A 24,774-nucleotide genomic window follows, 5' to 3' on the forward strand; every position below is an offset into this window, starting at 1 on the left:
AGAGGGATTCTACTGTATTGTGTAAACCGTTGAAAGTAGTTTCAAACGAATTAAAAGCACAATGAAAACAACCAAAAAACATTGTTTATATTATGAAAGAAAGTAAATAAATCTACATAAACACAACATGTTTATGTAAATAATTTGCAAGCATCCTCCAAATTGCCTTTGCCATGCAATTAAATTGTCTAACCCAAGGCAATGTAATTTATATTGGGTCATTCACATCAGCACATTAGTATTGTGGTGCAGTAGAAGCCATTAGAATGATGCGCAGCATGCTGTTACTGGACAATGGTGGTTGAAATTGTTGCTACTAATTTCTAAATTTCTACAGGTGTCCCGCGTTTTTCTGATTATTTACATTTTCCTCTGTGTAAAAGTAGTGATGGAACACACTGTGGTACCATACCCTCTACAGCAATATTTGAGCAGTATTGCACTGCTGGAGGTAGTGTGTTGCTATAAGATTGGCAAGAAAAGGGCATTTAACAAGAGACACACCACAATAACACTTAAGAGTTGGTCTTTCCTACAGAGAGATTACAGTAAATTTCGGAATATAAGACACACTTTTTCTTCCCCCAAAACTGTGGGGAAACGTTGGTGTGTCTTTTATTCCGAATAAACAGTGCAGGGAAGCACTTCCCAGTCCTGCTCTGCTCCCCTCTCGAGTCATCTGGCCGTTGTACGCTCTGGTCATCTTAAGGTGCTGTCCTTCACACATCCGGACCCCAGCTACTATGTTTCACTTCCCCACAGTCTCCCTCTGCAGCCGCTGCCCATCCTTTCACTGTACATGCATTGCCATCCTTCCTGGTTACAGCATCCTTCCTCTGCACTTCCTGGTTACTGTTCCCTTGTTACTGTGTGACCTGACGGTGCAGGTGCGGCACACGGCATGCGTGACCCTGGTGCATGTGCGCATTCAGGTCACACAGTAACAGGGGGACAGTATAAATGTATAATGGAAGTGGAATTTCCTTTTTATACCGTAATCTTTTATTGCCAAGCACTGTTATTTTATGAGGTATCTGTGATACCTTTTATTTAGGAACTTTTACTTTGGCGCTGAAACCGCTGGGAATTCCATTGTAAGCTGAATAGAGTAGAAGTTTCCAATACCTTTGAAAATGAATATGTAAGACAGTCAACCTGTACCTGTCACCATCTGATCTTTCAAGTCTCTGCAATTGATGATCTGATTGCTGTACATCTGTCTCGTTTACACAGAGACGTGTTATAGTGTTATTGGAGTGCTCAGATGTCTGGCGTTCCTCATCTATAAAGCATGTGTGGCCTTTGCAATGAGGACACTTTTCTCTGTAACTTTAACTAATTAACCTGACAGCAAGATGAGAAATTCTGGGGTTAGATGCTGCTTTGTCTTGATTGCAGGCTACAAGTGTGGGCATCCTTTGTTGAACTGAAAGTTCTACAGTTCCAGTGATGTGTGTTAGGTAACAAAAGCTGACTTCAGAAGAGTGGTGTGAGTGGTTGACATTATCCACTTTGGAATTCAACCAAGAGTTTTGTCTTGTGTACGAAGGGTGCAATCACACTATGGCTCTTACTCAATTCACGTTTTCTCCTTGATTAGGGATGTCAAACTCCAGCCCTCGAGGGCCATAGCCATGCCAGTGTTTAGCATGGACAGAGAAATGGAGAAATGTGTTTTTGCTTGATGAGCCACACCTTTCCTGATTCTGTCCCATCAATTAATTTGATCTGTGTCAGGTCCTCTGCCCCCGATGGAGTCACTGGAGTTTGACATCCCTATTCACTGCACCTGCGCAGGACGCTCTTGCAGGCAGCAACGCGAGCAAGGATATGCGTTGCCAGAGCTGCGCAGGAGCAGTGGCCCGCCAACTCCGAATTGGCGAAAAACGAAACAAGCTGGCAGAATGGAGGATCATTGTGGACCGGTGAGGGCACATGAAGACTGCAGGGAGCTGGTAGAAGCCCCGGGTATGTGAAACTTTTTTTTTTTTGTTTTTTTTTGTTTCAGGACGCTTAAGTATAAGCTACCAGCAACCGAGAAAATATTCTTTGTGTATTTTTTTTCCATTTGCGGAGTGCTAACAGAAGATGAAAAATTATCTCCTAGGATACGAAATTATGCTCGGTACAGAGCAAGCACTTTCCTGTCGGATCGACGGGTCAAAATCTATTATTACTGACGTCCAACTTGCTCCCGATCAAGAACGGGATTGATTTTGTGCAGTACTGATTGGAGAATTGATCCTATCATCGATAAGGAGCAGATTGGACATGTCGGAAATTATCGATTCAACCTGTTGGTCTGATGGGAAATTGCATATAGTGTACCAGGTATTGGATAAAAAAAGTTAATTGAATAAGGACCTATATATCCGTTGCATTGCAGACTAATCCTGCAGGTCAATTCACTGCCCATACAATTCTATGGGCCTGTTCACATCCCTGCATGGAGTGAGTTAGAATAAGGTAATCTGTTACAATGCAGACTTTGAAGTAGGTCATATGTGCTAATGTGCACTGTGACCATTGCAGTTCACACACTTCATTCTGCAATGCACATAGTGAATCCACCCATTGAATATAAACAAAACACAGCAGTTTTCTAGGCATCCTTTTTAGCTAAAGCTATGGTTGATTCTCAGAAAATGCATTTTGGGATAGTCTACACACCATAAGGAAAGGTCCAGATCGATCACAGCAGGTTTGCAACAATGCTGGTCTGGTCCAGCTTTGGACTCCAGTCCTGACACATGGCCAGCTGCTGAGTCCAAAACTTCGGCCAAGAAACAGTCAGCCATTTTGTGAGTATGCTTGTAGAGCTGAGGGTGATAGGGATTGCTCCAAACCTGATGGGGGGGGGGGGGTGACAATGTTCCCCTTTTACATGTACTAGAAATGCTTTCTCTGAGCGTCACCCTCAGCCTTGGTTGTAGCCATGTTTAGAAGATTGCTGCATCTATCATGGGTCATTGGTTTGGACCCTACATATGGCCATGTGGTAGGGATGGTGTGTAAAGTGGAGAAGAATGGTTGCTTCCAGGCAAATACCTGATATTTTATGTCATAATAGTCCTGCTTTTAGGATTCTACAGTAGCAATCATGAGCGTAACACAAGGTGTTTGTCGGATTCCCATGGGTTAACGCAGTGTTTCTCAAACCTGTCCTCGTGACTCCCCAACGATGCATGTTTTGCAGGCAACCTCACCTATGCACAGGTGTGGTAACTAGTAGGCCTGAAAGATAAATCGAATTTAAATCGAAATCGAGATCACCAATATCACAATTTTGGAATCGTCAAAGCAGCAATTATCACGATTACGTCATTTCCACATGGGGGAAGTTTGAAGAAGTGGCTTCAAACTTCCCCAAAGTCCTGGCGCGTGGACGTAGCTTCCGCATGAGTCGAAAAGCTGTTCGTCCTCTATCACCGCCTGCCGGCTCTTGTGTTTGGCAAAACTCTGGGTTCCTGTATGTCACATGACATACAGGAAGTATTCTGTGCATTAGAGCCTGTAGGAGGCGAAGTGGTTAGATGGGCATCGCTAGACTCGTGCTTGAAGCTATGTCCAGAACTGACGCAGCTTGGGGGATAGGAGGCACAGACACAGAGTGGGCACAGAGAGAGAGACACAGGAAACAGAGGGGGCACAGAGAGAAACAGAGCGGGCACAGAGACACAAAGGAGGCAAGAGAGAGACCCAGAGGAGGCATAAAGAGGCAAAGGGGGCACAAAGAGATACAGGGGGACAGAGGGGGAACAAACAGACAAAGAGGGGGAACAAAGCTTGATTTGAAGGAAATCGTGAATCGAATTGAAATTGCAATTTCAGACCAAAATCGCGCAATTCAATTTTTTCCTAAAATCGTTCAGGCCGAGCAATTAGTGTCTCAGCTACATGGAATCCACCTAGTTGAGACACTAATTTCCCCACCTGTGCATAGGTGAGGTTATCTACAAAACATGCACCGTTGGGGAGTCACGAGGACAGGTTTAAGAAACACTGGGTTAACTTGTATTTGCAAATACAAGCAACTAATGCCTTTGTACTTAAAACAGATGTAGTAACAATGACCATCTTCATTATTTCTATTGCTATCAATTTCCAGACTAGCCCAAACCATTTTACTGCACAGAGTTGAAGTGTGGCAACGGTTATGTCCTTGTTGCTACCTTTTTTTTTTTGTGTTGACAATATACAGACAGCAATAACAGTCAAAAAAAGTTTAGCTTTTATAAGTAAGGTGAGCTTTGAAAGAGGGTTCAAGAGGAAAGGGAGGGAAGTGACATTTTACCAGCTGGGAAGAACTTTCACTCTGCATGTTACATTTACATTTTGTCCAGTTTAACCTTTCAAGATATTTATACTACATATGGGATACGGTGTTGTAATCCATGCTGATAATTTCTCAAATCCTGTCATATGCTATGTTAGTACTTCAACAAAATGTTTTGTTTGCTTACTGAACACAGTTTGCTTTGATGTTTGTGGGTGTTGTGCTTTTAAAGGGAAGGTTCAAGCAAAATAAAAAAATGAGTTTCACTTACCTGGGGCTTCTACCAGCCCCATGAAGCCATCCTGTGCCCTTGTAGTCACTCCCTGCTGCTCCAGTACCCCGCTGGCAGCTTGCCGACCTCGGAGGTCGGCGGGACCAGGGCTGGATTTCTGGCAAGGCCACATAGGCCATGGCCTAGGGCACCAGAAATTTGGGGGCGGCTCAGTGAGGGGCAGTAAAGCTGTTCTCTGCAGCCATCCCTATCTACAAGGACAGCTTTAATCTTTGAACTCTCTGTCCTGTACTTGTGTCGTCCCTACAAGACCTGTAAGCTCTATCCTGCAGGTATACTTCAGCCTAACTCTCATGGTGACTCAATGGGTCCATCATTAACGAGATGGCAAGCATAAAAGTTCTTAAGAAAAACATAACTTATAATCTATACGCGTATTACTGAAATGGTTATTGTCTGTGACTTCCAATGATGGAAAGTAAGTAGAATTCTCGGGCACATAGAGATAACAACCATACGCATAGTTGGCCTTGGGCGGTAAAAAGTACAAATCCGGCCCTGGGCGGGACACATTGCGCACATTTTTTACATTTTTTTTTTTAGTGCAGGAACATTAACACATACATTTTTACGCGTTACTGGTTCAATGCGTACATTTTTACGTATTGAACCAGTAATGTTTAAAAATGTATGTGTTAATGTTCCTACACTAACCGGAATGTGTAAAATGTATGCAAAGCGGCCCACCGACCTCCAAGGTCGGCAAGCTGCCAGCGGGGGACTGGAGCAGCAGTGAGTGACTACGAGGGCACAGGATGGCTGCATGGGGCTGGGAGAAGCCCCAGGTAAGTGAAACTCATTTTTTTATTTTGCTTGGACATTCCCTTTAAGGAAAAATATTCCCAAAAATGTGTTCCTCCTTCTCTACGTACTATTGCATACTAGGAGTTCTTAGGTTTGCGACACTCAATGTGTAACCCTGGCGTCTACTTCACAGCACTACTTTTGACACCATAAACCCCTAGAAATGAAACATTAAATGGGAAAATACAATGCAGTTTACACATGTTAGCATTGTGAGGGTTCCCTTTTCCCCACATTCCATTCTAAAGCCTTTCAAAGGCAAGAAAAATGTCCTCACTCAAAGATTTTCACTATACATTCTTCCTTAGTATTTCAATACTTAGACACAAGGATTTTAGATCTTAGAATACCATATGTTAAATAGGAATATTATCATGGCACTAGTTGTATGGGGACACCTGTTTAAGGTAGGATATTGTGGTGCCACTTGTTATGAGAGCATATCATTGTTGCATTTTTTTACATGGGGAATATTATGCTGGCACTTGGTTATATGGAGGGATATGATAGATAAACTTAGTGTAAATTGCATATTCCATGGGTCCTCTTTTCTAACAGGAAGTTATAATTAACTGCTGTCTTTTCCCCTGAATCTCACCCTGAGTTCTATATCCGCTGGCTTCCGGTGTGTAGCCACAGCCCCTGCTGAAAAACACAATGGTGCGGGGGTTTTTTTGTACTCGATCATACGAGTAAAACACCATGGTATTTTTCAGCATGGGAGGAGCTATGTAGGAGGGCTAGGTAGGGGAGGAGGCTAGACTCATAGCCTATTATATATATTTTTTTTTGTTTATTCTTCTACTGGTCCTGGAAGGGGGTGGTATTAAATTGCAGGGCATTTTTCTTTTTCTTAGTGCTTTGACCATTAAGCTATTTTCCCCACCCCCTTTGTACAATTTTCCCAAACGATTGATTCCTTTCCATAAATCGATTCAAAAGGAATCTATTCTTACCATACACTTATTTATAGCCATGTCTGTAGTGTTAGTCTTGGACAGTAAATAAACCTATACTATACTTCCAAGGGACTGGTGATCTTTCACAGAACCATCTTGGTGTTTGCCAGTCAACTCTGCACAACCTGCCGGAAGATGCAATTTTTAGAGATTATATTGTTAATACAGTGAGATCAGCTTGTTACTTACTGATCAAAGAGCAAGTCAAGAGGGTTGCTTAATGTTAACACACAAAGACTGAAAATCAGGAAAGGCTGCTGTAGGTATGAAGGACTCGGAATGTACATGAGGAAGCGGGTAGAGGGTTTCCAAGATGGCTCTGTGATAAGTAAGTAGTAATAACTAGATGTTGGAAAGTGTGTGTGATGTTGTGCTAGTGTTTGCAGGGCAGTGAGTTGTGCTAGTGCACATGGTTTGGTGTTTTCTTATCTCACTAATCTCAATAATATTATAAATGCGAAAGTTTGGATGGATGTTACTCAATCACGCAACAATGGCTGAACGGATTTGAATGAAATTTGGCACACACACAGTACATTACCTGGAATAACCTATAGGATACTTTTTATCCCCACAACCAAAAAGTGGGCAGATACAAATTTCACTGGGAAAATGTAAACTGCAGCCATTCTTACACTGTTAATCTGAACATTTGTATAATAATCTGAACATTTGTATAGCGCTTTTCTCCTGTTGGACTCAAAGCGCTCAAGAGGCCACCCTGCGGTGTTAAGGAAGTCTTGCCCTGAACTCCTTACTGAATAGGTACTGACCCTAGCCAGCATTTTAACCCTGGTCACCCATGTCAAAGCCAGAGCTCTTAAGCAGTACAATATCCAGCCACTACTACTGGTAGGGTTCTTAAACTTTGCAAAATTTGTCACTGGATGACTGGGATTTATATTCAGAAAAGTGGGTGGAGCCTACAAAAGCCAGTCAAAATTCACCTATTGATTTTCAAGTGAAATATTGCTGCTATTCTTGCACTGTTAATGGCACAAGCCTCAAACCTGGAACAGTTGGTCATTGGGTGACTGGGGTTCAAATTCAGAAAAGGGGGTGGAGCCACAGCCAATCAGATTTGTTTCATTTCAATGCAAATTATTGATGCCAAAGACCGCAAAGCTCACAAACTAGGTCATTGAGGAATTGTGTATTGGGGTTAGAAAAAGTGGGCGGAGCCAACACCAGCCAAATACATACCCTGGCAACGCTGGGCAATCAGCTAGTATCTTAATACATGTACTGAATTATTGATTTTCTTGTGATATTAGTCAGGGAATACTGTTAAATATTTCTGAGGAAAAGCTTAGTGTAGTTGGTTTCTAATAAAATGTATTGTACTTAATCTAACAAGATATAAATTGCGTCACATCTTTAACCGCTCGGGGTAAGCCGCCGCAGAGGATATCTCAGCCCCTGGTGGGGCGATTTGCCTCATTTAAAATGCTGTATGCGCAGCTAGCACTTTGCTAGCCGCGCGTCCAGCTGGATCGCCACCGCTCTGCGGCGATCGTCCGCATGCAGCGGCGGAAGAGGGCCCCCGCCAGAGCCCTGCCCGGACCAATGACTTCCAGGCAGCGCTATGGGCTGGATCGGAGGCGTCTCACGTCAGGACGTCGGCTGACGTCCATGACGTCATTCCGATCGTTGCCATGGCGACAGGAAAAGCCAAACAGGGGAACGCGTTATATACGCATGCTCGTTTCTGGTGTGATTCAGACACTACTGCAGCCAAGTAGATCAGCAGGGCTGCCAGGCAACTGGTATTGTTTAAAAGGAAATAAATATGGCAGCCTCCATATCCCTCTCATTACAGTTGTCCTTTAACTTATGCCAGATTGGTATGAGCACTTTAAGGGCTCATTCACACTGCAGAAGGGATGCACAAATGTGATTTTGCCATCACACAGAGTGCATGTTGTGGTGCATCAAAGTGCAGATGTCGGCAGCGATACACAGTAGAACCCATCGGGAAATGCAGTATGTGATAAAATGTTCCCAGACGTGTGACACTGTAACGCATGGGAACGCACAGCTGTAATGTGAATGGTAACATGAAAGTCTGTGGACTTTCATGTTGACATGTGGATCGTAATCTATGTGCAAAAACTGACAGTGCAGCACATAATGTGAATGAGCCGTCAATCCAAAACATGCTGTGAACAGTATTGCCATGTATACACGTCAATACTCTCTCTTGCACTGTATACTAGACCCTTGCGTGACACATTTTGGCAAGTTACAGGAAAAAAAAGTTATGAAAATTTAATTTGATCACCTGTTGCACAGAAATCTTGGGGAAATTGAACGCCAGGGAGGTTAAACACTCTCCTCCTGGCTGAATGTGGTGTGGGTGTGTTTTTCCTTCGCAGGTGTCATCAAACTGATTCTGCGCTGGAAACCGCTTATGAAAAGTTTGTTAAACCCGTAAAAAAAAAAAAACACGCCTGTTTTTACATTGTTGGCCTCAGATTCTTATAAAAGAGTAACAGTGAGTGACAGTTGCTCATTTAACTATTTAACAATTTCTTGGGTTTTCTAATCACCTGAGTGAGATTCCTTGTGTATCTGAGTATCTATTACTAGATAAGCTTATGGATTGATTCATCTCCAGGCAGTGTGTGCTAGGTGCTGATTATCAGACCGAGCATGTGCAAGCCATGTTAGAGGGTTATTTGATGCCTATCAGCCCTTCTCTGTGGCACTGCCCGATCAAGTAACAGTCCTTTTTGTTACAGACGCCAGAAAAAAATAAATAAATAAATTTGATACTAGAGGCCATTCCACTCTGACCTGCAACCACAGAAATTGGGATTCAACTCATTATTTATTCATATTGAGGATGCCAATGGCTGAATTCAGTGACTGGGCTCACTAGGTAATTTTCCACTGTTGTGTGACGTCAAGGCTTTCAGGCTTGAATGTCAGAGCAAGAGACCAGGGGTGTGACTGTAGCGAGAGGACAGAAACCTAGGAACTAGTGGAAGATCAGAAATGACTGCTCCGGCTGCTTGTGTGATCTGCAGACTTATTCGGAACGTTTTATATGCTTAGCCAGGGTTTTGCAAGAAAAAGTATTGTTGTAATTGGACACAGCTGAAGTGAAGTATCCAAATCTTGTCTTTTTGTGGCAAACTGCAGCTTAAAGGACCACTGAAGCAAGAGTGATATGGAAGATGACATATTTATTTCCTTTTAAAGTGGATCCGAGATGAACTTTTACTCATTGCATAATTGTGTTCCTCCCCTATAGTTTATAGGGCATAGGGCATTCCTCAAGCCAAATACTTTTTTGTTTTTGTTTTAATACTCTAATTCCCTATAAACTAAATAAGCCCCACCCACAATTTTCAGAGAGCCTTGGCAGTAGCAAGGGCTCATGGGAGCTCAGTCTGGGCAGGAGGAGGGGGAGGTATTACTAGCCAGAGATTTCAGAGGCAGAGGGGAGGAGGAGGGATTAGGTTTTTTTCAGTCTGAGTGCTGATGGTGCAGATAAGCCTGCCTCTGTGTAATGTTTACAAACAACATGACTGCTGTCATTGTATCACAGGAAGAAATAATCATATTCTGTTAAAGCAGTATGCAGACAGATTTGCTGTTTAAACCATCTAAACTGTACATAAGATATATAGACAAGTTACTTGTTATAGTTAGTTTTTCATCTCGGATCCGCTTTAAGCAATACCAGTTGCCAGGCTGTTCTGCTGATCCTCTGCCTCTAATACTTTTAACCACAGACCCTGAACAAACATGCATCAGATCAGGTGTTTCTGACATTGTCAGATCTGACAAGAATAGCTGTATGCTTGTTTCTGGTGTGATTCAGAGGCTACTGCAGCCAAATAGATCAGCAGTAATGCCAAGCAACTGGTATTGTTTAAAAGGAAATAAATATGGCAGCCTTAATATTTTTATCACTTTAGTTCTCCAGGGACCTGAACTCAGAATGTCCTCTCTGCTCTAAAAGATGAGCAACATCACATGTAAACCTTCAGTGCAGGTGGAACCTTCAGTGCAGGTGGAAAACCTATGTGAACCCCTAGATTAATGACCTCTCCAAGAGCTAATTGGAGTGAGGTGTTGGGCAGCTGGAGTCCAATCGATGAGATAAGATGAGATTGGAGGTGTTAGTTACAGCTGCCCTGCCCTATCAAAAATGCATACACATTTGGGGTTTGCTTTTCACAAGAAGCATTGTCTGATGTGAATGATGCCTCACACAAAAGAGCTCTCAGAAGACCTACGATTAAGAATTGGTGACTTGCATAAAGCTGGAAAGGGTTATAAAAGTATCTCCAAAAGCATTGTCTATCAATGGAAACATTTCAGCACTGCTGCTACTCTCCCTAGCAGTGGCCATCCTGTAAAGATGACTGCAAGAGCACAGCGCAAAATGCTCAATAAGTTGAAGAATCCCAGTGTGTCAGCTAAAGACTTACAAAAGTCTCTGGCATAAGCTAATATCCATGTTAATAGAATCAACACTAAAGAAAAATGGAGTTCATGGCAGGATACCACAGAGGAAGCCCCTGCTGTCCAAAAAAAAAAAAAAACCACTGATCCACGCTTAAAGTTTGCAAAAGAGCATCTGGATGTTCCGCAGCAGTACTGGCAAAATATTCTGTGGACAGATGAAACCAAAGTTGATTGGAAGAAACACACAACACAATGTGTGGAGGAAGCGGCACAGCAACATCAAAACCTCATCCCAACTGTGAAGTATGGTGGTGGGGGCCTAACCTCATCCCAAATGAGATGCTGTGGCATGACCTCAAGAAAGCGATTTACACCAGACTTCCCAATAATATTGCTGAACTGAAACAGTTCTGTTAAGAGGAATGGTCAAGATTTACTCTAGACCATTGTGCACGTCTGATCTGAAATTACAGGAAACATTTGGTTTAAGTTATTGCTGCCAAAGGAGGTTCAACCAGTTATTAAATCCAAGGGTTCACATACTTTTCTAACTTGCACTGTGAATGTTTGCATGAGGTGTTCAATAAAATCATGGAAACCTTTAATTATTTATGTGGTATTAGTCTAAACACACACACCATACTTTCCTCCATACAAGACGCTCCAGAATACAACATGCACCTATGTTTAAAAAGGCAAAAAACAAGAACACGTACCCGTACACACGTACACACGTTCTCTCCCAATTGGTGTGGTCCTGTTTCTCCTTCTGTCTTTCTGTGTGTCCCCTTCTTCTATTTCCTGCACTTTTCAGCTTTTAGAATGCACTGCAGGTTAAAAACTGGAAACATGACTGTGCCTTCTGCTGGGGATATCCCATAGGTGTAAAAGATTCAGAATTGTAGCAAAATAAACACACCTTTTGTTTCTTGTGTTTTCAGATTGCCTTGGATCTGCAATATTTTCTCCAATCAAAGCTGACATTACAGGAAATATTACGGTAATTTTTTAAATCTACATTGAAGACTAATATTTTTTTCTGAATGGAGATGCCCAATTAGAGGCGGATGTAGCACATGCATCATGTGATCATTCTGCATGCTGCAGGTTATAAAGCAATCCTCTAATATCTGTTAGTTTTAGGCATTGTACACAGAAGAGGATTTGTACCCTACTTTCTGATCTATTTGTTTGATTTTCCAATCAATAAGTGATGGAATGGGAAGGCCAAACTAACTTGCATGTGAAATGCAGTGGCTGTGCTGTCCGATCTTTTGTGTCCAGAAGGTTTTGTCACTCATTCGCCTATTTCTGCCAGTCATTTGGAGAAGTGTAATGTGCAGGACCAATCAATCTTAACCTCCACATCTGATTGTGTAACTACTGAGAAACTGATCTGTTATCGGTTACCTAGTGAGGTTAGAAAAAGACAGGTGCCCATCAAGTTCAAGCTTTTAAGCCTTACTACGTCTCAATCCAGTGAGCCACGAGGGGAGAAACTCTCTGGCTGGATCAAAATATCGCCTTACCACATCTAGTAATCATAGCTAGAGATGCCCTTCCAGGTAAGGAATACATCCAAGCCCTTTTGAAATGCAAATATAACTACATAACTACATCTTACAGTGAAGAACACTTTTCTAAATATATTGTAAATCCTCCTTTCCTCCATGCACAGTTTATGCCCTTGTGTGCTTCGCACAGACCTAGGGATACAATCTAAGCTTTTATATTCTCAGGTCACTGTAAAAGCTACCTTATTTTTATTTGGACACTGAGAGTTGGAACCTTTTAGAATGTTTTTTTCACGGTCATTGGTTTAAATTATTTGGTTGATTGGTGCAAGTGCCTGCTTCTCAAATTGCAAATATAGCGTCTGTCTCCATTCATCTGTAACCGGCCCCATTCCAAAGCCCTAGTTGGCAGGGTCAATGCAAGATGTCCATGAGAGTACCCATGCACTCCTACGGGAAGATGTAGCTGGCGTACACGGTCACCAGGTGCCCAAGCGGACATACTGTGCACACACTCATAGTATGTTCAGGTCAGAGGGCACGCTCTGTGTCTACTCGCAGGAGTGCGTGCGGACATCCTGTGCTGACCTCGGCAACCAGGGCTTTGGGACGGTTACAGATGAACAGAAACAGATGCCGGGCCATGGGAGGTGTGGTAAGCCTCTGCGCACCTCCCCACCCAGGGTGTCAGTTTCCAAATCAATTAAGCTCTAAGGTATCCTTTAAATTGCATTTCATGTAATCCTTGTGTGAGTTCCCAATATTGTACTAACTTTGGGCAATGGTTAAAGGTAGGGAAAGATGCAGGAGGTTAAATGTTAAGAATAAGCATATAGGGGGGACTAAAAGTGTTTGTGTAATGCTTAAAAGGGTTGATTCAATATAAAAATAGCATGCCTTATCAGAGTTGGTTCAATATAGAAAAGCATAAGACACTGGCACCAAATGCGGCAGGGATAGATAATGCCACACTGGGCTTACCTGCAGCATGCTCCAATGGTAGTCCACAAGTCCAGTCAAAAGAGGAGAAAAAATGGGCACAGCTGCTAAAATACCCTTTATTGTGGCTGGGTAGACCAGATTACAGCAGTGGGGGGAAGATGAAGTTTGACAGCTGTTTGGCAGGGACTAGCCCTGCTTCATCAGTCTCCTCTTTTGACTGGCCTTATCAGAGTTAGCGTGCCTTATCTGAGTAGCATAGCGAGTGCTTCGAACTTATGCCTGCTGACAGGCAGCCTATTGGGCCAATCAAAGTGTGGGGATAATGTCCTTTTAAAGTGATTGGACCCGCAGAGGCTCAGGGCAGGACGAGTGGAGCTCTCGTCATTGTCAATTACCAGGCATAAGTTCGTAGAGCTCGCTATGCTGCTCTGAGAAGGCATGGTAACTCTGATAAGGCACGCTATTTGGTATAGTGAATCAACCCCATGGATTCTAATCATGAAGTTTGAGTCAGGATGATGCTGTTGGATAGTTCAAAAGAAAGCGTAAGCATTCGGCTAATGAGCCGCCTTCAGACTATTCCTGTAGACTAACAAAATGTTAGAACATACCGCTTATATACATGTGATTCGAATCATAAAAAGTGTCATACTGTGTTACTTTTTCTCTCTGTAAATTAATTAATTTATTTATTTATTTATTGCTAGAAAATACGCAATGTGTATGAAACAAATCCCACTAAGTTCAAAACGCTACAGCTGATTCTGGAAGGAGAAAAGGAATTGCATGGACCAGAGTGGCCGAAGGTTGGCGCAACTTTAGCGCTTATGTGGCTGAAGAGGTGAGAAGAGACGCTTGATATGCCATAACTCTGCACAAGACTGAAAGTGAAACAAGTCAGGTTTTTTGCTAGGTACTCGCGATACAATTTTCTGACAGATTTACGGTCAGTCAATTACGTTTTCCCAAGCAGGACAGAACCCCTAACGCATTAAAACATAACTTTTACTACTAAAATCAAAGAGCAGCGATGTGTGTATAAGCATGTAAGACAGTGCTGAAGAATCTGTGCTTAAAGGGAACCTTAACTGAGAAGGGATATGGATGTTTCCTTTTAAACAATACCAATTGCTTGACAGTCCTGCTGATCGCTTTGGCTGCAGTAGTGGCTAAATCACACGCCTGAAATAAGCATGCAGCTAATCCAGTCTGACTTCAGTCAGAACACCTGATCTGCATGCTTGTTGAGGGGCTGTGGCTAAAAGTATTAAGGTGCATACACACATTAGACCATAGTCTTTGGAAAATGAAAGATCACAGACCAATTTTACCCCCTTTCGTGTAGTGTGAGAGCCATACCTACATAGGCCTCAATTCACTAAGATCATGCTGGAGATAATAAGGCAAGAGAAAACTTACCTCCACACGTGAGAGAGTTCTTACCTTTTCATTCCTTAAGTTACCTCTCCTGTAGTTAATTTACCTCCTCTGTAGTTAATTTACCTCCTCTGTAGTTAATTTACCTCCTCTGTAGTTAATTTACCTCCTCTGTAGTTATTTTCACATGCAGCTAATTAACAGCTTGTCTTTAACTCTGGAGTTATTTTTAGGATTGGAGAGTTAATTTAAAGACAGAAGAGTTAACTTTAGGTTTGCCTGAGGTAAAATGTTTCCTGAATACTACATGCCTTATCACCATGGTAACAACTCTAGAAGAGTTATTAAAGACAGGAGATAAGTTTAGTGAATTGAGGCCATAGTCTATTCTATTGAGCTGAACTCCCCATCAGATAGAAATCTTTGCAAGATGCTGAACACAAAGATGCTGTACACATTCAAAAGATCAGTATCTGCAAAAGATCTGTTCCTGCAAAAGATCCGTTCCTACAAAATGCATTCATAGTCTATGATATCTGCAGATCCTCATACATACCTTGTTTAACAGACATTCATCTGCAGATCAGACAATCATCTGCAGATCTGAAGATCCATCCTGGTGGATCTGATCTGCATAGCCATGTCTGTTAAACAAAGTGTGTATGAGGATCTGCAGATATCATAGACTATGAATGCATTTTGCAGGAATGGATCTTTTGCAGGAACAGATCTTTTGCAGATACTGATCTTTTGAGTGTGTACGGCATCTTTGTGTGCAGCATCTTGCAAAGATTTCTATCTGATGGGGAGTTCAGCTCAATAGAATAGACTGTGTAGGTATGGCTCTCATACTACATGGAAGGAGGTAAGATTGGTCTGTGATCTTGCATTTTCCAAAGACTATGGTCTGATGTGTGTATGCACCCTTAGAGACACATGATAAGCAGGTGTTGGGCAACTAGTATTATTTTAAAAGGGAAAAAACCCTTATCCTTCTCAGTATTATTTTAAAAGGGAAAAAACCCTTATCCTTCTCAGTTTAGGTTCCCTTTAAGGTAATGCTACAGATCACTGAGTGGTCGAAATGCTGCAGAAGCTAGTCACAGAGTGCATTCCACCCCTGCCTGCTATGATGGACAGCCACTACGACCAAGCTAGACCATCCAACCACTCATTAAATAGCTAAAAGTGAGGTGGCAACACACATAAATCTATCGCATAATACTCAACATGTTTTACCCTTGCGGGCTTCATCACCAGTGATCATCTATACAGTGAAAAGAGTGAAACAAAAAGCCCCAACCTAACAAATCGAAAAACAGTCAGCATAACAGCCTCTGTCAGAGCTGTTTGCTGCTCAAAATGCCAGACTTATATACTGCCAGAACCCATGTGGATCAGTTGTCCCCACCCATCAGGGTGTGTCCACAATCCAGTGCCTCCCCTAAAAAGGTAATTGCTCCCCTAGATGCAGATACCAATAGATAATAAATCATTGCATCCAAATTGCTTCAGTGGCGATCACAGGTGGCTGCATGGAGACTGGTGGCTGCAGAATGCGCTAGGGCACGTTCATGTGTTCGCAGTACAGAGCTGCCCGCATTTGGTAGCACTGTTGCTCCCAAAAAAGTTCCAAAGCTTCACGCGGGGGGGTATTCAAACGGGGTGACATCGCTACAATGAGGGAACTGTGAGAGGAGAGGGAAGGCTCTATATGGACCCAGAGCCTTCCCTGTCTTTAGGCTTTAAGCTACAGGCCCAGAACTGGTGCGCAGGTCAGGTGCTCTGACTAAAGTTTTACCATGTTATCTGGTAGTTTCAGGTAAGTGATTCAGACGTCAATGAAGTAAAAAAAAAAAAACACAGAAAAAAAACCTTAAATCACTTGCCATTGTTGAAAAGGAAATATAGCAACATCTATTTCATTCTCTTGACTTAAATTTTCAGAAAACAGTCATCTGACTAATCCATGCATTTGTCATGGGTTTGCCTTAACTCTGAAACTGACAATCACACTACAACTTTTGTCAGTCGCTCTTACTAATCCAAGATGCCATTTGTGTGTGTTGGTGACATTTTTTAGAAACAGGTATTTCTTGAAAGAAGTCCCACTAAATGTTATATCAGGAGACCTCTTGCTAATTTTTAGTACAAAGCTTTGTATTTGATCTGCTCCTTTCTGTGTATGAGCTTACATTCTTTTGTGCTTTTGTTATGGTTATAACAGAGGGCTGAAGTTTATTCAGGTTTTATTACAAAGTATCTCTGATGGTGAAAGAGATGAAAATCACCCAAACCTCATCAAGGTTAACGTGACAAAGGCATATGAGATTGCACTTAAGAAGTACCATGGCTGGATGGTGCAGAAGCTATTCCAGGTGAGAAAAAGGCAACATGTTTAGTTGAACACTGTTGGAACTGGTATTTAAGAATACACTTGTTATTTTTAATGACTCATCTTGCCGTCCCTACATATGAAGATCAAAAGTAGAGACAATAAATCTGGTGCCAGATACTTGCAGGGAGTGGAACAGCTATACGGGACATGAAGGTGATATGCTCTCAAAGCAAAGTCCAATGTAATAAGCAGAAGAGGTGAAAGAGGCACCGTACTTTTAAAAAAATGGCTGTATTTTTCAGTTGGGTAAAGCGATACAATGGTGGACTGTGGAGGTGACAAAATGAAGCCTGACATCTGTTTTGCTAGACTTCTTGCTTTGTCTGAGGCTATACACTGCATTTTATGCAGTTACAGCAGTCCAGGTGTTATTACTCCTACAAGGGCCTCCTTTATGTCCATTTTCTCACAATGGGCATGATTCAGGAACCTTTACTGTGAAATGAGACACACATATTCTGTGCATAGTTATGCAATTTGCACACTGCTTGGAAAACATTTACATCACTCGCAATACAGAGTAAAGTTTTGAAAATCAGACCAATTGAGAGGCAATATCAGCAGCAGTGTAGGTGTTCATGTTTGGGTGTATTTGTCACTGATTATATATCAAAATGTGATAAAAGAATTACTAAGGGCATGATGAGAGGCAGTGGGTGCGGTATAATGGGGGGTGGATATTGGCTTGAACATCCACACACAATGTTTACACGAATATCTTAATGTGATCTGAAAGTTTAGAAATTCTGAATAGAATTGGGACCACTCATGTTTCAAACACAACAAAATATTAGATTAAGTTCCTAATCTGTTCATCCTATTGCCATTAAACATGTACAACGTGGTGGGTCTGTTCCAGAGTAGGTGTACCACAACACAGTTATATTCTTGTAGTTGCATTTTACAAGACCATATAGTCACCTCCATGCTGGCATGATGAAAATATTTACAAACAGAACATTCACCGTTAGTGCCTCATGTCCCCACATACAGTATTACACAGTCAATGTGCCCATATATTACTCTATTTTCCTGCATAATCAACCATTCAATTCAATCATTTTATTGTATTGGTGGAGAATCTATTATGTTCCATTCTCCTCAATCAATGGAAATTAGCAGGTGGAGGTGGGCGCTGAGGACATGGTTACCAGGACGATGGTAAGGGGAGCATTACTAAAGGGAGAGGTTGAGGGGGACATAATAAGAAGTGCTGTAACAGGAGCACATTCATTTGGTGCCCCTTACAGTGCCTCATATAGTGTCCTAGGTGCCTATAACCAAGGTGCATTATTGCTATAACTGGCATCACTGTAATTCTAATTAGTGGTTGTTAATGAGATGATTATTTCAAGTTGATGTAGATGCCAAGTTAATTTTATGTGAATACATGCGCGTCTTAGAATTTTTCATTTTTTCTAGTTTTTCATGAAGGGAGAGTATTAATATGTATTTTTCACCACTCAGGCTGCACTCATTGCTGCTCCGTATAAAGATGACTTCCTCAGGGCCCTCTCTAAAGGACATAATGTGAAGGAAGAAGAGTGTATAGAGAAGATTCGCCAGTTTCTGGTCAACTTCACTGCCACAATTGAAGCAATATATATAATGTACAACAAGATGAACGCAGAGTTGGATTACAAAGCCTAGCTGCCTTGTGCACAGACTCCTCCCCTCTCATTGCTTTTGGCTACAGCTCAGGACATGGCCTTTCTCTGGGAATATCTTCTGGAGAAGCTCACTAGATCCTTGAAAGGCCCAAAACCAAAGTTATCAAATGAAAGTGATACATTTAGCAAAGTACAAAGTGGACCATAGCACTCCTATAAGTCTGAAGGGCACCCTTTAATCAATCAGGTTTAACAGTGAGTTTGATGCTCACTGAAAAAAGTACTCTTTTCATGACGTTTCTCCTAATCAATGTTGTTGATCAAATCTTGCATTGTCTCAGGATAGGCTTGGAATGCTGAGTCATTTGCAAACACCTGTTTTGAGTTTCACTACACCCCAGTCTCTTGCATCAAATTTCTTTCTCTTACATCAAGTGTCCTGCAACGAAACAGCAAATCGATTTTTTTTGGGGGGGTATTTCTAATGCTTGATGCAAGAGCTGATCCTTTACTATGGTGACCTGCTAAAAGTCCTGAATAGATAAACTCATTCTGACATTTATCTAATTGGCTTACAAACATATTTTCTGTTCATCTACTAAAGGTTATATCATTGTATTTCATCTTGATGGTTGGTTAACCTTGAAATCGTAGAGTTCTCTGATGCAAGCAGTAAAATAAGAAGTTTTACAACGGTACAGAGTAGGAAAGTGGCAGTATTCTGGAGGTGGAGCAAAAGGAAAGCGAGCAGGTAGAAAAGACTTAACATAACTCGATGGACGTATGTCTTTTTTCAACCAAAATAACTATGTAACTATGTAAGTGTTTCCAGATTATGAACATCGATATTCTCCAGTTACAATCACTGTAATATATGGTAGCCATTCAATTTACACTGTGGGTAAAATATGCAATAGCCATTTATAATAAAATAAAGCTCCTGGGCTTTACTAGCTTTGCTTAAATTACAGTCCATTACACTGATGTAAAATAGCTATTTGATTAATATTCCCTCTAATGAAAGATGGCCTGGACTGATAATTTACGCACATTATATGTATGCAAGGGATATTTTATATCTAGGTACAAAGATGACTATCTTGTGTTTTTCTTAAAAGTTTATATTGGGTTTAAATGTTATGCGGTTTATGTACAACACAAGGGAATCCCATTTTACATGTTTAATTAACACAAATGTGAAATCACACAAGGGGGTTAACCACATTTGGTAATACAGGAAAATGGAGATTTTCCTAAACAATTTATCAAACTCTCATTCATGAAACCTATTACCGCATTGGAAAGCAAAATTAGCGACTTGTGCTGTATATACCTCAATAGATATCTATTCACAAAGATAAGAATACTTGGCAAAGCAAGTAAAATGTTTTACCTCCAGCCAGGAGCTGTCGGTAATTGACTATATGGATGTGGTAAGATTGATAAACAAGGGAGACAACCTCCTGGTCCTGCTACTCACCCGATTTGATCTGATGCACTGCCGGGCAAGATATCACAAAAAACAAGAGTGCAGGCTTTCCTGCATCCCTTTAGATGTGCTGAAGAGAAAAGAGAACCCTCTAGTGACATACATACATCTAAAGGGATGCAGGAAGCCTTTTACTCACAGACTGAAGCAGGAATGGCTCAAGCAGACACTAAAGAATCCCAGCTTGCTGCCAGACCCACTCCACAGCTGCTGAGATATTACCAGGCAGGGCTTAGTGAACTGAAGTCAGATTTTTGGGTATAGTACCAAAACTTTTACCGTTTGTGAGGAAATCTTAGTGAATTTGGAGGGAAAGAAGTCTCAAATACCAAATGGTTTTTCCTTTACTGAAAATTGAAAATTGATAAGCAATTTTTTTTTTTGAGATACATCAGCAGTTTAAAGGACAACTGTAGTGAGTAGAATATGGCGGTCTACTGTATTTATTTCCTTTTAACCACTTGCCGACCGCACACTCATACCGTGCGGCGGCAAAGTGGTAGCTGGAGGACCAGCGACGCACATGCGTCACCAGGTGCCTCCCTAAATAATCAGGAAAGGCCGCTCGCGCGAGCGGCCGTTTCCTGTTAGATCACAGAGCGGGTCTCCGTGAATAGCCTGACTAAATGTAAATGCAGGCGACGTTTGTCTCCTTTGCTTACATTGAACGGCGCTGCTGCTATAGCAGCGCCATAAGGCAGATCGGCGATCCCCGGCCAATCAGCGGCCGGGGAGCACCGCCATGTGACAGAGCACAGTCTGTCACAGGCTGCACAGGACGGATAGCGTCCTGTGCTGCCCCGATCACCAGGGAGGAGAGGGAGGGGGGCTTTGAGGTGCCCCCCCCCCCCCCCCGCAACACCCAGGCAGGCAGGAGAGATCAGACCCCCCCCCCCCCTGCACATCATCCCCATAGGGGGGGAAAAAGGGGGGTGATCTGATCGCTCTGCCTGCAACCTGATCTGTGCTGGGCTGCAGAGCCCACCCAGCACAGATCATAAAAAAAACACGCTGGTCCTTAAGGGGGGGGGGGGGGTAAAGGCTGGGTCCTCAAGTGGTTAAGCAATACCAGTTGCCTGTGCCTGGCAGCCCTGCTGGTCTATTTGGCTGTAGTAGTGTCTGAATCACACCAGAAACAAGCATGCAGCTAATCTTGTCAGTTCTGACAATGCCATCTGATCTGCTGCATGCTTGTTCAGGGTCTATGGCTAAAGGTATTAGAGGAAAAGCATCGCTAAGACAGTCAGGCAACTAGTATTGCTTAAAAGGAAATAAATATAGCAGCCACCATGTCCCTCTCACTTAATTTGCCCTTTAAAGTAACACAAGTAAGGTAGGCATGAAGCAGGATTGCGGAGAAGCAACAATACACAAGACATACCGTACATGTCTGGTCTGTCATAAACCATTTACAAAGGCTCCATGTGACGAGCTCTCGGTATAATCTGAACTCCTAGCTTGGTCTGAACACTGGAAATATTATGAATGGGTCTTGTAACCATAATTGATGTTTCTATTGATTCAGGTTGGAATATATTTGTTGATAACTTTTAATTACATGTATGTTTCTAGAACAAAACGCAACGCTGGCCTGAACTGAAAAATATACTGACACCCTTGCAGACATGTCACTCCTTTCATTTACCACTACAGGATGTTAAATGGGTCATGATATACATGTGGAACGTGGCTATTGAAACTACTTACGGTATTTAGTTTTATGTGATATGTGAGCCCAGAAATGAAGAAGCCCTTTTATTTTTTTCTCTGGTAAACCTAATTAGCTTACAGTGGTGTTTTGAGATGAAATGAATTTTGGGAGCTCATAGATATAAGGATAGCCCAAATATTTTTGGTGCTGATTGGGCTATTTCCAATGGCAAGTCAGAGGTAAGCTATACACAGAAATACTGCTGCATTTACACCAGCCAGTCCCCACAGAGGGGACAGTTTGTCAAGCTCTGGAATGTGATAACCATTTATCCTGGCATTTCCACAGGGTAGCTTGCACTATATAACATTCAATTGAATGCAGTATTTGTGGAAATGGAGGCTGAAGTCCTTTGTTAGAACTGTACTGCTGTGGATTTTTCAACTTATATCGTGTAAACCTGTATATTCACTTCAGGCAACCAGTTATGCAGGGTTGTTTTTTTCCCTCTACAATGGATTAGATAATTGAATTGCACATGTAGTAGATTTTCCCCTTTAAAAAAAAAAAACACTATTAAAAATCAGGCAAAAGAACACTGCAAAAATAACAAATAAAAAGGTCTCATACAAAAATGAGTACATTGCAAACAATTCAGTGAAAAGTACATAGAAGAATGTACATAAAAGGAAAATCTTAGTGTACCCAAGGTGAGTCTCAGGTGAAGAAACTCATACTTGTCTAAGGGGTAAACCTCTAAATTATGTAGCGGCATCTCACACCATATATATATTCTCCTTCTTTAAAGAGGGACTTTAATCCAGGATTGAACTTCATTCCAATCAGTAGTTGATATCCCCTTTCCCACCAGAAATCTTTACCTTTTCTAGAATCGATCATCAGGTGAGTCTGTATGGCTATTGTGGTGAAACCCCTCCCACAGTTGCGATGTCATGACCAAGGTCCTGACAGTTTGCGGTCTTGTTGCATTGTGAGAAATAATGGCTTTTTCCAACTTCCAAGCAAGCAATGTCTCTGTGCATAGAGCTCTCAGTAACAAGCATTCTGTGCAGATCACCTGGCAGAACTAAAGATGTCAACACCAGTGATAAATTTCACAATGTAAATCAGAGAGAGGAAAAATTTTACAATGGAAAAACACATGCTAAATTAACTATAAATTAATATTGTAAACAACATGCAATTTTATTAATCGTTCTTTTCACTAAAGTTCCTCTGAGTGAAAGCCCCCTTTTTTATGGGCAAATATAGCTCAACATGTAATGGCGCCCCCTGTTATTATTATTTATTCTATTTATAAAGCGCCAACATATTACGCAGCACTAGGCAATAAATGCATACGATACAAAGTATGACAGACGTAATAAATTAAAACATCATAGGGCAGAGGTATACACGGCAACCTGTACAAAACACATGATCATGAGATTTGGGCAGGTTAGGTAGGCCCAGTAATACAAGTATGAGGCGGTCATGGGAAAGTAGCACAATTATGGGGCAAACGATCATGTAGAATACACTAGGGAAGGGTTACACCACGTTGGTTTGGCTGTCAGTGTTTGTAAGTACCGAAAAGATCTCCTTTTGCTGCTATGTAATAAAGATAAAGCTGCATAGAAAACTTGGGGGCCTAGTTATCATTTACCAAGTCAGTAAACTTTGCTTTTGTAGTTCATAGAAATTTCTATACTTCTGTTATCAGTCAAGTCTGTGGTTTGAGTACTACAAGAATGAAATGTTATATTGTTTTCCCTTGTTTATGAAAATAATTAGGAACATAAGCAGTTGATTTGAACCTATTTGGGACCAGGGATGTTACAGTTACGTCCTCTGTGTGGCTGCTGCTGACAGGACGTAACTGTGATGTCTCTGAAATCCTGACACAATCGCACGCACCTGAGTGGGGAGATTCAGCTCTCACATGACAACTGACATCTCCCCTCACTGATCAGGAGCCATGGCGATCGTGGTGATCACTAAAGGCAGCGGCAGAAGAAGAGGACTGGGACTCTCCTCTCCTGACATTCCTCTGGCGGTCGTCATTGCCCTCCACTCTGCCCGGCATCCAGCCTCGCACTGAGTCCAGGGTTGATGATGTCATCAAGCTGGGACTTGGTATTTAGTGGCATTGCGAGGCTGGCTGGACGAGGGAAGGTGACTAATGCCTGGCTACCTATACTGGGGCCACCTAAGCCTATCTATCTATACTGGTGATACCTATGCCTGGCTATCTATACTGGGAATACCTATGCCTGGCTATCTAATAAACTGGTGACAAATATAAAATGGCAAAAATGCTCTGGTCCTTAAGGGGTTTTTATATATTCCAGTCCTCAAGTCGTTAAAGCGGAACTTGAGTGAAAACAGAGTGATGAGATAAACAATTGTATCTATTCTACTTCTAAAAATGACTTTTAGATATCCCCCAGTTTTATGTTCTGTTTAAAAACTTAAACTAATTGTTTCAGCTGACTGTAGCAGTCTCTCTGTCTTATGCTGGGAATACACGTTTCGTTTTTGCCTTCGTTTTAGCCTTCGTTTCGATTGTGCCTTTTGTGCTTTTCGTTCCCGAAATAATCGAACGTACGGTTAATATCACCACCCACGGTTTCGTTTTTTTTTTCGATTCTGATGGTTTCGTTTTTCCAATAATCGAAGGCTGCAAAGAAACGAAACGAAAATCCCTTTTTACAGGGACGGACTAACATAAACGAACATATAATCAATCTGAACAGCCATCAAGCCTACCAATGGCTCGATTAGATGGATAAAGAGAGATAATATCAAACATGTTCGATCACTAGTCGTTCGTTTTTGGGGTCTATTAATCGAAACTATGAGATTATGACTATTTTCACATACGTTTTCAACACTCGATTCGTTTACTGAACGAATCGAAGGCTAAAACGAAGGCAAAAACGAAACGTGTATTCCCAGCATTAGAGTGCTCAAATATATGAACTACTGACTTTTTTTTTTTATCTTAGAGCAATGGCTGTAATTCCTTATCAGTCAGTAGCTA

The 24,774-nt window shown here is 41.8% G+C and overlaps 1 protein-coding gene across 1 annotated transcript in view; it reads left to right on the forward strand.

Moving 5' to 3' along the window:
* The window catches only part of GLTP (glycolipid transfer protein), a 73,225-nt gene extending 49,852 nt beyond the window's left edge, over nucleotides 1–23,373 (forward strand). The window contains exons 2-5 of the mRNA XM_068239252.1: nucleotides 11,692–11,750; nucleotides 13,914–14,047; nucleotides 16,811–16,961; nucleotides 18,449–23,373. Coding sequence (XP_068095353.1) covers nucleotides 11,692–11,750; nucleotides 13,914–14,047; nucleotides 16,811–16,961; nucleotides 18,449–18,631 — 527 coding nt within the window. The 3' untranslated portion in view covers nucleotides 18,632–23,373. The remainder of the gene's footprint in view (nucleotides 1–11,691; nucleotides 11,751–13,913; nucleotides 14,048–16,810; nucleotides 16,962–18,448) is intronic.
* Nucleotides 23,374–24,774: the final 1,401 nt, after the last annotated feature.

The sequence above is a fragment of the Hyperolius riggenbachi genome, chromosome 1 (genome assembly GCF_040937935.1).
Source record: "Hyperolius riggenbachi isolate aHypRig1 chromosome 1, aHypRig1.pri, whole genome shotgun sequence".
In the NCBI taxonomy this organism is placed as follows: domain Eukaryota; kingdom Metazoa; phylum Chordata; class Amphibia; order Anura; family Hyperoliidae; genus Hyperolius; species Hyperolius riggenbachi.